Source organism: Capronia epimyces, assembly GCF_000585565.1.
Source record: "Capronia epimyces CBS 606.96 chromosome Unknown aczIQ-supercont1.9, whole genome shotgun sequence".
Taxonomy (NCBI): Eukaryota; Fungi; Ascomycota; class Eurotiomycetes; order Chaetothyriales; family Herpotrichiellaceae; genus Capronia; species Capronia epimyces.
Genome location: NW_006912912.1, coordinates 1,003,191 through 1,017,597, shown reverse-complemented (window position 1 = coordinate 1,017,597; position 14,407 = coordinate 1,003,191). Strand labels below are relative to the sequence as shown.

General features: G+C 53.1%; 6 protein-coding genes across 6 annotated transcripts; 3 read left to right on the top strand and 3 right to left on the bottom strand.

Annotated features, from left to right (window-relative positions):
* Positions 1 to 740: 740 nt before the first annotated feature.
* A1O3_09363 (uncharacterized protein) lies at positions 741 to 914 on the bottom strand (the record flags this gene model as incomplete). The annotated part of the gene is made up of 1 exon (XM_007739457.1): positions 741 to 914. One exon carries the CDS (start codon positions 912 to 914, stop codon positions 741 to 743), a length of 174 nt encoding a protein of 57 aa, XP_007737647.1.
* Positions 915 to 3,156: 2,242 nt separating this feature from the next.
* A1O3_09362 (uncharacterized protein) lies at positions 3,157 to 4,954 on the top strand (the record flags this gene model as incomplete). Its single annotated transcript, XM_007739456.1, has 2 exons — positions 3,157 to 4,663; positions 4,788 to 4,954. The coding sequence occupies 2 exons, from the start codon at positions 3,157 to 3,159 to the stop codon at positions 4,952 to 4,954; spliced, it is 1,674 nt and encodes a 557-aa protein (XP_007737646.1).
* Positions 4,955 to 6,143: 1,189 nt separating this feature from the next.
* On the bottom strand, positions 6,144 to 7,664 carry A1O3_09361 (uncharacterized protein; the record flags this gene model as incomplete). Its single annotated transcript, XM_007739455.1, has 1 exon — positions 6,144 to 7,664. The coding sequence occupies one exon, from the start codon at positions 7,662 to 7,664 to the stop codon at positions 6,144 to 6,146; it is 1,521 nt and encodes a 506-aa protein (XP_007737645.1).
* A 1,030-nt stretch (positions 7,665 to 8,694) lies between these two features.
* Positions 8,695 to 9,081, top strand: A1O3_09360 (uncharacterized protein; the record flags this gene model as incomplete). Its single annotated transcript, XM_007739454.1, has 3 exons — positions 8,695 to 8,753; positions 8,806 to 8,986; positions 9,037 to 9,081. 3 exons carry the CDS (start codon positions 8,695 to 8,697, stop codon positions 9,079 to 9,081), a joined length of 285 nt encoding a protein of 94 aa, XP_007737644.1.
* An 867-nt stretch (positions 9,082 to 9,948) lies between these two features.
* Positions 9,949 to 11,274, top strand: A1O3_09359 (cystathionine gamma-lyase; the record flags this gene model as incomplete). Its single annotated transcript, XM_007739453.1, has 1 exon — positions 9,949 to 11,274. The coding sequence occupies one exon, from the start codon at positions 9,949 to 9,951 to the stop codon at positions 11,272 to 11,274; it is 1,326 nt and encodes a 441-aa protein (XP_007737643.1).
* A 997-nt stretch (positions 11,275 to 12,271) lies between these two features.
* Positions 12,272 to 13,462, bottom strand: A1O3_09358 (uncharacterized protein; the record flags this gene model as incomplete). The annotated part of the gene is made up of 1 exon (XM_007739452.1): positions 12,272 to 13,462. One exon carries the CDS (start codon positions 13,460 to 13,462, stop codon positions 12,272 to 12,274), a length of 1,191 nt encoding a protein of 396 aa, XP_007737642.1.
* Between the last annotated feature and the right edge of the window lie 945 nt (positions 13,463 to 14,407).

Here is a 14,407-nt window from a genome sequence, read left to right as displayed (position 1 = left end):
TCACGGTCTCAAGCCAGACTAGATCAGATCAGATCAGATCAGACGAGACCAGACTATAGCTAGGTATTTAATAATGACAAGAGAAAAACGGAAAACTTGGGGACCTGCTTCATGTAGATTGAAGCCTGAAGCAAAGCATGAAGCATAGAAGAAACATGAAGCATGAAGTATGAAGCATAGCAAGGAGCAACAATCACACCGACAACACTATAGTACGGACTAGGGTTAGGGCGCTGTAGAAACAGGAAGTTGAAACTGGAAGCACAAGCACGCACGCACGCACACTAAGCACAATAAGAAGCACACAGGGAACCGAAGCGAAGGGAACATAAGGGAAGGGCTTTCAACACTAGAGGTAATTGTCAACTTGAACTTGCATGTCATTCATTCCCGCTTCGCTGCATCTGCATTGGATCTGCTCTGCTCTGCTTCGACACGGATACAGAGGCAGATGTACATGTAGATGTAGGTGTGGATGTGTAGCCACAGACTCCCTCGCTATGAAATTGAAATGAATGGGAATGGTCCATCGCCCGACTTCATGGTGTACTGCCAGTGATGCGACCTAATCTCTCGTCTCGTCGACTGTCTTGTCTGTTTGGTCTGTATGTCTTGCATTCTTTCTTCCCTCAATCAACTTGAACCTCTTTCTTCTTTCCCTCAATCAACTCGAACCACCGGGTGGGATTGTCATTGTTGTGGTATGGTTGTGGTTGTGTTGGGTTGGGCTGGTTGGAGATTTATTTGGCGAACGCAGCGTCGACCTGCTTGACAGCCTCTTCCTTGGAGATGCCGTAGGCGGCGGCGACCTTGTCGGCCAGCCCGTCCTTGTTTCCGGCAACCGAGGCAAAGTCCTCGGGAGTGAGCTTGTCGAAGGTGGCTCGGATCTTGGCCTTGGTAGCTTCGTCCGCCATTGTGATGGTGATGAGTGGTTTGGTTGGTTGGGTGGTGGTGGTGGTAGGACAGGTGGATGAGGAGTGGAACAACAGTTGACCTGATGTTGTAGAGAGACTTGGACTTGGGGTTGGGTAGTGGGACAAGAGAAGGGAAGGAAAGGAAAGCAGAGTGTCCCGCTGTGAATCGTGTTGTTTATATAGCTGTTTGTACTCTGTATAACTGAACCGCAACTGCGCGAACCTTGAGAACCATCCTGCCCCTCTCACCCCTCCACCCCTCCATCAACCCCCCCTGGCGCCGACCCTTGTCCAATTGATGGTTCGTATGGTGCAATGCAATGTCTTGAAGCCTTGGGCGAGCCCCACGTCTCCGTGAACCGCCATGCCAAAGCACCGAAAAGGCCACGTCGGACAAACAAGACCCAATCAAGATGTGACATCTCACCGACCTTCTCCTTGACTCTGTATGAACCAAATTAACAATGCGTGACGGAGAGTGACAGCCGCCTAGATACAGCAAGGCGTCGGGGGTCGGTTGTTTTAGTTTCGAACGATGGATGCGAGGCACAGGCTCGGCATCGCGTGAACTGTTGAACTCGACCCACGCTCGTGGTCGGACATCTGGCGGTGAGCGGTGAGCGAGGCGGAGAGACAGAACGGGTGCCACATACGGAGTACTACATACCACATACCACACGACTGTGTGTGGCGGTCTTGGTCTTCTACTCAGTGAGCACGAGGACGAGGAAACTCGAGCAGGTGGTCAAAGACCGTGAATTCCTTGGGGATTCAAGTTGTTTTACTTTACATTCTATCCCTTAATATTGTTTCTGGTGTGCGAACCCTTCGATCGCTGCCCGGCCAAAGTTGGGGCCGATGCTGGTTCACAAAGGGTGTGATCAGTCTCCTTCGGTGAACGCCACAAGGTGCCTAGAGAACCCATTCCATTATAGTACCCATCCGTGGCTGAGTTGTGGATCTTTGACCTCGCTGGATCAAGGGTGACTCGCCCCAAGTTCGATGCAGGTTCGAGGACGGTGTGCACTGTAGGCCCTGAGGAGGATGTAGGACGGAGGACTACTAGTAGTAAGGCCGCTGATTCAAGCATGTGTCGGTTCGAATACTGATACTACCGTTTACTCTGTACTCTGTAGATGATCGGTCTGGAACAGGGGCCGCGTAATCGAGGAGCAAGACTGCTTATCAGCCGAATGGAGAGGTTTGGTAGCTTGTTGGTGACCGGTTGTAGACTGGCCCGATGCATTCTGTTCTTCTGCAGACAGTAGCATCCGTACTGTCATGTAGGTGCTAGAGAATAACATAATCAGAAATGGGTGAAATCGAAAGATAGGCGCAGGTGGGGTGACAGGCAGCTACCTACAGTGTGACTGCGACTGCGGCTGCGACCGACTGCGAAGTATCAAGTGCAAGCCCAAGGCCTGATGATGCTACTGCTGTCTGTTCAACCCATGCACTCGCTTCTGCCCTTCTGCCCTTCTGCCCTTGCTGGCAAGGAACTTGAATGCTCTTGTATTTACGGAGTAGTCTCTGTACCTCGTAGTCTGAGCGCACCCCAAAGGACTTGCCAGGCAGTCCGGGGAAAAGTAATCCCGGTCCGACAAACCTACACACCTCGATGTCTCAAGACAAGCTCTTTCCTCTTCGTGACTATGACGATGACAATCACATCAACAACGCTGTGATTACTGTTGTTGTTGTCGGCATGTTGCTGGGGCAGAGAGAAGGTTTGTTCACATTATTCAAAGCTATACTGCAGACCGGCAATACAAACAGGTCGGCTGCTGGTTGCTGGTTGCAGACTCCAGGTAATATACACGTATCAAATGTTACTACTACAACTGGCAGTACATGTTCAGCCTCGTGCCAGCGCCAAGGTTACACGGCAGATGCAGTGCAAGGATAAAGCTGCCTCACTTTACCTTCACTACCATGTCTATGTTTTCCATCTCCAGTCGTCTTCTTGTGCTGTACTACTGACTCAATCTTTTCTTATCCTTTTGACAATAGGATATCTCATCTACCTTCCCGTCTGTGCCGTCTCCTGCTGTCTTCCTGGCGTTTCTGCCCGCATAAGGCTGAGAACTTGACGTCGCTTCGACCGTACGGCCGAGCACGAAGATCTCACTACTCGTGGAGAGAGGATTGATCCAGCCGATCTAGGAAGCTGGGGGCCTTGGATACACCCTATCAACCCCCTACATTACTGCTTACATCGCTTCTGCTCTCGTCATTTTCCAACATGTCGGAACCCCCCTATCTCGCACAACAAGTCGGACGAGAAGCTGCGGGGAGAATGGACGGAGATGTCGGCAATTTCCAACGAACACATCGTGAACCTGCTGGCACACCCGCACGTATGGCCTCCCCGTCTCCCCAAATTGACCCGTCCGCTGCACTGCTCAGAACAGCACCGGTTCGTCATTTATACCAATTCGAAGATGGGAGGCTCCTCAACTTGGACGGCTTCTGGGCGGGTCAACCACTGGATTCAATCATCCTGCCCGGAGGAGAGGACGTCTCAGCGACAAATGCTGGGTCTATTAGGGCACCTATCGGCACTACGCTCCAGCAACACCAAAACAGTACACTGGGTGAGGAGCCGGTAGACTCTGAGATCGACAATAGCGGACGCACTGCAACACCGGCGCACACCACTCCTGCGCTCCCTCCCCAGTCTCGAGAGACTGAGGTTCCTGGACAGATGGCCGGCTTTTGGCTCAATGTGGGGAGACGGATCCACAGCCGTCTAGAATTGTCTGAAGATGATCAGGACGCCATGGCAGATCTTCTCCGGGATTCTCCTCCCCAGTGGCTATCGCAACTTGGAACAAGGTCTGGTGTTCGGGTGGAAGCCCGCGAAGCATCTGGTCCGGGAGTTTGTAGAGCGTGTCTAGAATCCGAGCACAGTCGCATTCATCTCACTTGTGGTCATGATTATTGCCGAGCTTGCCTCAACCAGCTAGTCAGAACAGGCCTCACGAACAAAATGTCTTTTCCACCAAGATGCTGCAATGGTTTTCGAGGCCTAGACATGAATTCTGTCGAAGAATATTTGGACGAGGACGTTGTCATGCGTTACTTCAGTGTCGTCGAAGAATATTCTTCACGCAATCCCACCTATTGCGCGAATCCAGTCTGCAGCCGATACATGGAAGAGAGCCATATTGGAAACAATCAAGGCCAATTCGTCCAGTGCGGAGAGTGCCAGACTCAAACCTGTACTGAATGTAAGCAAGGACTTGACCAGCATACTGGCGAAGACAGAACAACCTGCAAGAAAGTGGAAGAGCTGATGAACGATGGTGATCGCCAACTTGCCCAGGAAAAGCGGTGGAGGCATTGTCCGGGGTGCAAGAATCTGGTTGAGAAGGCTGGCGGATGCAACCACATGGCTTGCGAATGCGGCGCCAACTTTTGCTACGAGTGTGGTGCGAAGCCACACGGTTACACACCATGCAACGGACTATTCTCTCAGCTACGTAACCTAGATCCTCCAGCCCAGCCTGGGGCTTTCGGACCAGCCGGTACCGGTGAAGACCATCATGCTGATGGTGGCTTGGTCTCACACCAAGAAGCAACCGCAGCAGACATTGCAGAAATTAACGCAGCATCTGAACGAGACGCCACACAACGAGCACGAATAGTACGATCACTACAAGCACGACGAGCACGAATAGCACAACGGGCACGACAAACACAAGCAACACAGGACGCACGAGTGGCAGAACAAGGACAGGAGACGATCGGTCAGCCTGGGCTTATTCCTCCTATCTATGATCACCCCATATATCTCACGGGCACATTAGACAGTCTTGCACGCCAGAATGGATTTCAAGTTATTCAACCAACTCTGGTGACTACCAGCTCCAGAGCCGCATCAATCTTGGGCTCGACCAACGCTTCTGCATGGGCGCCTGCCCCGGAGGCGACAAATCTGGAGCCCTCGCCTGCACAAGGAGCAGGAACAGGAGCAGGAACAGGAGCAGGAACAGGAACAGGACCAGGACCAGGAATCCGCCGCCCGAAGCGTCGAATAAGCATGACCGATGCCGCACTCAATCATGAGTCTTTCCAGCCACCACTTAGGCTCCGAGTTGCACCTGAACAAAGACGACAGCAACCTCCACCCCCGCCTCCACCTCCACCTTCAACTCCAGCCTCAATCGCGAGCCCAAGCCTGACCCAGAGTCCTGTCCGTGCAGCAGAAAGCCCTCGTAGAGCGCCACTCAAACGCGGGAGAAGGTGGTGATCTCATTACCAGCGGCGACGGCATTGTTGTGATATGTGCTCCTCGTGTAAGTGCGAATCCTACTGTCAACCAAACCAGACAACCAAACTGACACGTCCAGCCGGAGGAGGGCTTTGTCCTTTGTCCCGTCAGTCAACCATACGAAACCATTATGATGAAACGTCTAGGGGGACTTTATCCTGTCACGTTCTTTCTTGTTGAGAGTTGAAATCAAAAAATCCAAATCCTTGCTTGCTAGCTTGCTGCGTACAGGCAGCATTCTACTGAGGGCATTGCCCTGACAGTGACAGTTCCAGACAGACATGGACGCACACAACAGCTACTGGCATTGGCTTACCATCCTGGGCCTAGGAAACGAAACGAAATGAAATACTGGGCCCTGCCTGGGCCCTGAGCTAGAGGTACTAAATAGTCCGGAACCGAGAATGAAACTCTGCCCAAATTAATGACAGAGTGCCCGGCTACTACGTATACTAGGATGGCTCTGTTCGCTTTTCTCTCTCTCTCTCTCCTCGTACTTGCTGTATTTTTTCCCTCGTAGTACTTGCTGTATTGTCTTTCTTTCGGTATGCATCATGTGATCAATCTACGGCATATCGCCCCTCGGGTGCTGTTCTGTTGTAGAGCTGGACCGTAGTTCACCGGAAAGAGAGGTCAAAAGGCCTCCAAGGGACACGACATCATAGTGTATTTTATCGAATGCCAAGAGCAAAGACTTGGAAGCCAACACGGCTGATCAGGAGCAGGGGAGTTGCAGGATCTGCACAAGAAAGAAATCCTTCTGATGGATGGGATGGGATGGGGTTCAAGTTCGTAGACCTCGTCAAGAGGAGATATTATCGTTATTGCCCCTGGGGAATCAATTGATAGACAACAAGACAACAAGACGACAATTCTTCGATGAAAGCACCATCACCATCACCATGGCCGTCACCGTAACCGTCGACATCAAAGTCAAACACTCATCCGCAAAACTCTCATCTCGCCGCAGGGTCATCAAGCATACCCTTCTCACCAAGGATAATGATGGCTTCCAGCAGCCTTTTTCTCTCCTCTTCTTGTTGCGACTCGACCAGGACCTGCCAGAGACTTTTCCTCCTGCCGCTACCTGCCGACAAGTCATTCTTCTTGGTGCCCTTGGTTTCTGCCCTGCCGCTCCTGGGGGTCTTTTCAGTGTCGACGCTACCCTTGGTCTTTTCGTGTGAGAAGCGACAGTTCGAGCCGTATTTGCACCGGCCAAACTTGATCAGGTTTTTGCAGGGGCGCAATGGAGGCGCGGGTCTCTTGGAAGCCGGAAGAGCAGCCTGGTCAGCCGCCAGAGCTGCTTTCTTGGTGCTTACAACTTCTGGAGCGGAGCTGGGGTCGGAGTCGGAGGCTTCTTCGGAGATAGACCCGTCTTCTGAATCGGAGTCTGTGCCTGACGAGCCGGAGGACGATGTGAAGTCAGATTCGATCATATCGGAGCCTGAGAGGGTGTCCAGAGCCTCAGTTTCCGTGCCCAAAAGTTTTCCCACGTCTGCAGAAGACTGTGCAGACGAAGAACTCGCCTTTGCCTCGGCCAACCGCAATGCTTCCTCTGCTTTGGCTAACTGGCGCTCCGCTCTGAGAGCTTTCTTTCGCAGCTTCTCGGCTTGCAACTTGGCCAAAGCAGTCGGATCTAGAGCCTTTTCTTTCTGCTTTGTTTGACCCTCCTTCTCTAGCTGCTCGGCCTGTCTCTGTTGTGCTCTTGCCCTCTCTTGCTCTTTGCGCTCTTGCTCCCTTCGTGTCCAAGCCTCCTTTTTCGCATCCAGTCTAGCCTGCTTTTCCTCTTCCCATTTTCGCCTCTTCTCCGCGGCCTCTTTCTTTGCTGCCTCCGCCTTGGCTTGCGTAGGAAAGCGTTTCTTTCTCTCCGCAATCCAAGCCGCAATTTCCTCCGGAGTGCGGAGGGTAGCAGTATGTCCCTTGTATTCGAACTGTAGGGCTTGTCCGTCAGATTTTATCTGGGCAGCAAGACGCTCTTCCTCGCCCTCGTCATCTTCCGAGTCAGAGGTTTGATCCTGGGATGACGGGGTCAGACCGAGTAGGTTTTGTTTCCTAGGTTTAGAGATACTTTGACTTTTTGGCTCGGAGGGCTCTTTACGCGGTAGAAGGTGTTGTATTGAGGCATTGAAACTCGGAACGGCAGGAGGAGCCACCGGCCGAGGTCGAGGCTGGTTCGCCGAGGGAAAGGCAGTGGTATGGTTCCTTTTTTGCGGAGCGTTTGTGAAGGAGCCCCGGCGTGGCCCATTTTCGAATGGTCTGGGTTGAGGTCGCTGATAGTTACCGGAGGGAGCAAAGGATGCATGCTGTCCTCCCCCGTAGCCTCCGCGTCCGCCTCGGGTATTCGCTCTGGAAGAATGGCCACCTCTGAATGAGCCTCTGTTATTGTGAGGCCCGCTGTTCTGTTGAAAGGCACCTTGTGTGCTTCGCTTGGGAGGCGGCGGCGGAGGTGGAGGGAAGGAGAACGGCTGGTTCGACATGCTGGTGGGCGGATTGGAGTCCGTGTCTCATCGCTGCTCAACAAGCAGATGTCACGACCCTACCTTGTCTCCGCAAACAACCTCGGTGTCATCGCTGGCGCTCTGCAGGCGTTCTATACAGAACAATCGAAAAGATGCGTTGCCCTCTAAATTTTTGGATTGTAGACGACGTCAGGGCCGAACTTTAGGCGTTGGCGCCAGTGGCCCCCCGCTAAGTGCTCCTTAGGCTTAGGCCCTGAGGCTTCTAAGGCCCCTAAGCCCTTAGGCGCACTTTAAGTTACCAGATGGGGCGTGCATCGGGCTCTTAACTTCTTACGGTGTCGAGGCTGCGCCGCTTAACCACACCCAAATCTTCATTCTAACCGTAGATTTCTATTTCGCATCTTTTAATTGTGTCGCGAGTATCTACCTATAGGTATCTTTCTACGGAGACAATACTGCCTTCCCATGTGCTTTGCATAAGGCATAGTATCATGCAGATATCATTGGGGTCAACATCGGACTCTAAAACGCCGCGGCTCATTGGGTGACAATATGTTCATACTCGTACGCCTTTCCGTCCTCCAGCCTGATATGTTACTGACAGTGTAGACCACTTTTGAGGATCTGGTCCAAATTCCACCGTATGGATTCTTGAACAACGAGATAACTCGACAAGATCTGGAGGATAGGATCAATGAAAAATACTCAAACAAGGTGCACCTCACCCTCAGCCAGGAGCCGCCCTTCCCTCTAACACGCGCCATAGATTGTGCAAAAAGTCGGACTTTGTATTTGCATGTACGATCTTCTGAAGGCTTCTGATGGCTTGATCGGAAATGGAACAGGCAATGTCAACGTCAATGGTATGAAGGTGCCATCGTGCAATGCTTATGTATACTTACGCACCCAGTTCGGTTTCGCATGATGGTTTTCCGACCCTTCAAGGGCGAGATTATTACTGGCACCGTCCAGAAATGTACACCGGCGGGTATACATAGTGAGTGAGACTGCCCTTTCCATGGCATCAATCTAACACCATGCGGTTACGATGCGGTTCTTTGAAGACATCTTTGTGCCCCGGACCATGCTTTTTGAGGGCTGCATATTGTGAGTACAGTATACGAGGTCTCGGCCAGAGCTCATACTGACATGTCAATAGCGACGAGGGCGAGCAAACATGGGTTTGGAAAACGGACGAATCCGAACTCTGGTTTGATCAAGGTACCGTTGTCAATATGCGTGTCGAGGCAGAAAAATGGCACGATCAAGCACCGAAAGGGCCGAGCGCGAATGGAGAGGCCGACAAACAGACGGAGCGCCAAGTTCCCTATGCGGTTGAGGTATGCAGTGGATGTTGAATTTGGCCAAGGGACATTCTAACCTTTGACAGGCTTCGATGGCCGAGGCCGGACTCGGAGGAGTAGAATGGTGGTGAGATTGGCTTTGAGGACGAGGACGAAGCCAGACACCACCCAAGACTTTAATCGCCAGCTCTCCTCTTACTCGCCCAACTGGTCTCTCCAGCGACGTCCACGGCTGCAGCACCATACGGACACGGCTAGATCCAAGGTCTCTACTTTCTGCAACTCGATGTTCTGAGGTGTTCTTCTCCTGCCGCTGACCACTCGGAAGAAGACGGCCACGCTGAGCTGCATCAACAGACATGTATCTTAAGGGTGGTGGAAGAGGAAAAACAGGGGGCACAGCAGGATGGGGATACGGAGGCCGGGGGGATCCCGAAGCATTTCGATTGTCGAAGCACAAGCCCACAATGCGTGTGTGTTCTCATGCTCGGGTTCGCGTTCAGGGTTTGTCATCAGAGGCCAGAAAATAGAAAATACCACCCGCAGCAAACTGCGCCCTTTGAAGCCTGGTCAGAAGTTGTGACAGTATCACACAAAGAGATAGAGAGAGTGTGTGGTGAGACTCTTTGTAACTAATTGACGGAATTTGCAATCAATGTGGCGGCATCTCATCTTGCACGGGCGCAGGCTGGTGTACGGATACGGAGTACGGAGTATCCTATGTGCTATTTCAATCTCAAGCACGTCATCCTCGCCGCCTCGTTTGTTGATTAATTTTGCTACGCTTATACCATCAAGACGCAAGGTTCCATGAGCAGGGGATCCTCTTACCTCATCATGTATCGTTCGACAAAATATTAATCAAGTCGTTCCATATTAAGTGCGCCCTGTCTTCTCTGACACCTTTCCCATCACCTCAGGAGTTGCTCCCTCTCTGCCAAACCCAAGTCCTGTGCATACTCGGCCTCACGTTTCGAGACGCAGACATAGTGCCCAACATGACCGTCCCAAGCCCTCATTCACCTCGCCCTCTACGTCCGAACGAACGTATCTTGACCAATGAAGATGGTGGTATCACCACGCCTGCGCGTGCACCTTCACCCGTCCACGAGTTCGGCACGCTCGCCGTTCACGCAGGATCCCCTCATGATCCCACCACGGGCGCAGTCATCGAACCTCTCTCTCTATCCACTACATTTGCGCAGACTGCTGTCGGCAAGCCGATCGGACTGTACGAGTACAGCCGCAGTGCCAACCCTAACCGGGACAACTTTGAAGATGCAGTCGCTGCCCTCGAACACGCCAGATACGCGCTGGCATTTGCTTCCGGCTCAGCGACAACTGCGACCATCCTCCAGTCCTTGGCGGCTGGCTCCCATGTCATTTCGGTATCGGATGTCTATGGTGGAACTCATCGATACTTCACAAAAGTGGCCCTCGCGCACGGAGTCGAGGTGACCTTCTCCCCCTCGATAGAGTTAGACGTGGAGGAGTTGATTCGCGAGCAAACGAAACTCATCTGGATCGAGAGCCCTTCGAACCCTACCCTGAGCTTGGTCGACATTAGAAATGTGGCTACAGTTGCCCACCGGCATGGCATTTTGGTCGTGGTTGACAATACGTTTCTCTCGCCGTATGTGCAGAATCCTTTGGACCACGGCGCCGATATTGTGGTGCACTCCGTGACAAAGTATATCAATGGACACTCGGATGTGGTGATGGGGGTTGCGGCATTCAATTCGGACGAGCTCAAGGAACGGTTGACATTCCTCCAAAATGCCATCGGAGCTGTTCCCTCTCCGTTTGACTGCTGGCTCGCCCACCGCGGTCTGAAAACATTACATCTTCGGGCTCGTGAAGCAAGCAAGAACGCCCTGGCTGTAGCCAAGGCCCTCGAAGCATCCCCCAATGTTATCGCAGTCAACTACCCAGGTCTCGACTCCCACAAGCAGAGAGCCATCGCAATTAAACAGCACCGAGACGGGCTCGGTGGTGGGATGCTCAGTTTCAGGCTCAAGGGCGGGCATGCCGCTGCAGAGCGATTTTGCCAACAGACAAGAATCTTCACCCTTGCTGAAAGTCTTGGTGGCGTCGAAAGTCTCTGTGAGGTCCCCAGCGCCATGACCCACGCAGGCATTCCCAAGGAGCAGCGTGAAGCTATTGGCGTCTACGATGATCTCGTCAGGTTGAGTTGTGGCGTCGAGGATGCCGACGACCTGAGAAAAGACGTTCTGCAGGCTCTGGAGAAGGCCGTTGTTGGACCAAAGATCTCCAATGGCGTGAATGGCGTGAATGGCGTTGATGGCCCATTGCCGAGGAGATGAAGGGCGCGCAGCATGCACGAAATATCAAGAAGACACATGCAATGCCAAATCTGGCCGGGAACTAATTCCTGGGCTGGTGCGCGATTGCTCTTACTTTGAACGACATGTTCTAATAGACTGCAGTGCAAGGCGTGGGCAGGTATGATGCTCGACCAAACCCACCACTGGACGTGGCGCGAAGCCTCACGAGCACCTCGTTGGAAGATCAATCCAGTTGACGCCGATGAAGATATAGTCGGCTACGCCATTGTCTACGTAATCTTGAAGCTACCAACGCCGGAGCAAGTCGCGAGACAACGACTGATTGCTGGTGACCCGCAAAGGATACACAACACAGCCTTCACCAGCAGTCGATACAGCTCCAGCCCAGCTTGCGGGATCGAGATACACTCCATTCCGCTCACGTCTACCACGCTCATCTCGGCCGCTTCTCTGCGACTCTTTGGTCTCCTGAGGACAGACCGCTAATTGAGCGCAGCGCAGGACAGTGCGAGGAGGCCGAATAGAAGTGTATCTCTAGCCGGCTATCCTCCCGCCTAGAACGCTGATGTGGACTGCACTTTACTACTCCTGCGGATGGCTTTGGCTTTTGGGGGTAATGTACGGAGTACTGCATTCTTGATCACTGTACGGATACGAGTAATTAGAAGGGAAACGAAAATCCTCACCTCATAGAAGGACAATAGAGAGACCGTCCTGGCCCAATGCCACTTTATGTTTATGGAATAATAGTGTTCGCAATGATCTTGGATGTTCCATTCCATACCTAGTACGTGCCTCGATTACTGTAAAGACATGATTTCACAGTCAGACGGACGGACAAACGGGGTAATGTATCGTGGACGCTCTTGAGGCATACAGTAAGTAGATGGTAATGGTATGTGAGATACTATATCTGGATACCTGTTAGGTGCCTGTCAATCCCGACGTTGCTATCACGCACCCGCCCGGCCTCAGTCATGCCACATGCCTGAACCGCAGCAGCCTACAGGCCATGTTACAGGTCATCCAACATCTTCAGTCGCGGATCTTCCTGATCTCTGTCCCTGTCCGTGCTCCCGGGAATGGAAAAGGGGAGGGATCCGATCCTTGTCGTTATCTCGTGGTTCTTTGACTCTTTGGGTGTGCGTCTGATATTCAGGCGATCGTCGGCCTCAGTGCCTCCGTCAACAGGCTGGGTCGGCAGGGTCGGGAACATGACCTTGCGCCGGCGGTTCTTTTCGGCTATATCGAGCAAGAGGCGTCTGACATCCTCGGGCACTTTGGCTCCAGGCGTGCCTTCTCGGCCTTGCAGCAACAACCGCTCATTGTAGCCCGCTATGGAGCCCTCGCTGCCACCGAGGCGTAGGGACTGGTTCCAGCTGCCCTCATTGTGCGCGACCAGGCCAGCCTTGACCGGGTCCCCATGGAACCACCACTCCTTGGCCAGAAAGACGAGAATCACAAGGACAAAGACGGCAATGGACGTCCACCAGACGGCGCCAAACACGTGGCCCCAGACCTTCTTGACTTGGTCCTCGCGCCTTTCCCAATTTTGCACAATGAGTCGGGCGTTCTCAAGTCGAATACTGAGGTCTTCCGCCTTTGTGCTGGCCCTTTTCCCGCGCTCAGCGAGGGCTTGCACCTTGCCGTCTCGGGCTTCGAATCCGCTCTTGAATGCCTCGACCCTCTTCCGCGTATCCGCGTCGAGCCTGCGCGTCTCTTTGTCGAAATTCGTAATCAACTGCTCGCTCTGCCTGCTCAGTGATTGGAAGCTTGTGATAATGGCCACCACGTTGCCCGCCGTCTCTAGCAGATTGTAGTACCCATAGTCCAGCCGTCGGGTGATCTCGACGCCTTTGGCCGTGATGCTTGCAACGCGTGCGCGGATTTCTTCCTCCGCCGCGGCAATCTCGGCATCCCGCTTTATGAGGTCCTCCTTCTTCACATGTACGCGCCGGGCAATCCGTGCCTCATCGCCACGCTCGAGCTCGATCTCGAACGAGGTCTTGGGCCGTGGAGGTGGTCGGTTAGGATCAGATACTGCCCGGAGCTGGGGATCGTAGCGTCCGCCTTCGTTGTAGTCGCTGCTGGTGGTTCCGGAAGGGCCAAAGGCGTGTTGTTGTGCTGGCCGGGAGGGAATGGGGGCCTGCATACGCTTCTCTCGCTCCGCATTCAAGCCGGCGACCAGATGTGGAAGATTGGACATGGCTTCTTTCGACTGCTGGCGCCGTGATGTCGTGGGCCGTGGTTGTGCATCGCTCTGGGTTGGGCGATGGCGCTTGTGTAATGCCGCGTCATTGTGATTGTGTAACACCGACGGAGAGTGGGAATGGGAATGGGAATGGGAGTATTGGTGCTGTCGGTGTGACGAGCCGGGCATGTGAATGCGTGGCAGTATCTCTGTTGTCTTCTCGAGAACACTCGCCGCGGGGAGCGTGATGGCGTTCCGTGGCTTCGGGTCTGCCGGTGAGAGATATGATTGCGAGCGGACATGGCTTGGTCGGTTGGATGGCAGGCTGGGTCCTGCAGTCTGAGGTTCGGTGGGTGAGCTTTCAGGACGAGCTGGGCCAGTGGAGGACCGTGAGCGGTAAACTGTTGGTCGTGGTTGTGCATCCATGACAGGATTAGGGAAACGCAGGAGGACATGCGTCCGGGAGGATGAGCATTGGCGCGGGGATATGGCAATCGCACTTAGATGATAGGGACGATAGAGTAGAGCATGCTGATTCCCCGATTGACTGAGACAGCATTCAAGTCGGCCTATGTGTCAACGTAGTATGGATATAAAGGACGGAATACAGAGATGTGACGATTCATCAGCCTCGTGATCCGGCTACGTAGTGGTGTCACGTGGTCGAGCCTTGTGCATGCAAGGCTGAGCTTGCGTGGAATTACATTGATATATGGCTCCCTATCCCTGACCAACCAACGCGTTTCACATCACAGGCAAACAACAGTAGGTTGTTGTAGAGCATAGCACCTGGCAGATTCTACTTCTCGATGGGTAAGATGGAATTCAATTCGTATGATTCGCTGTCTGCATTGGGTGTCATGGTGTCATGTTCAGTCATCCGCTTCAACCTGAACCTACAACAGCCTGTCTCCGGTGAGTCTTCTGAACATGAATCGGACCCAACCAAAGGCTCCCGTC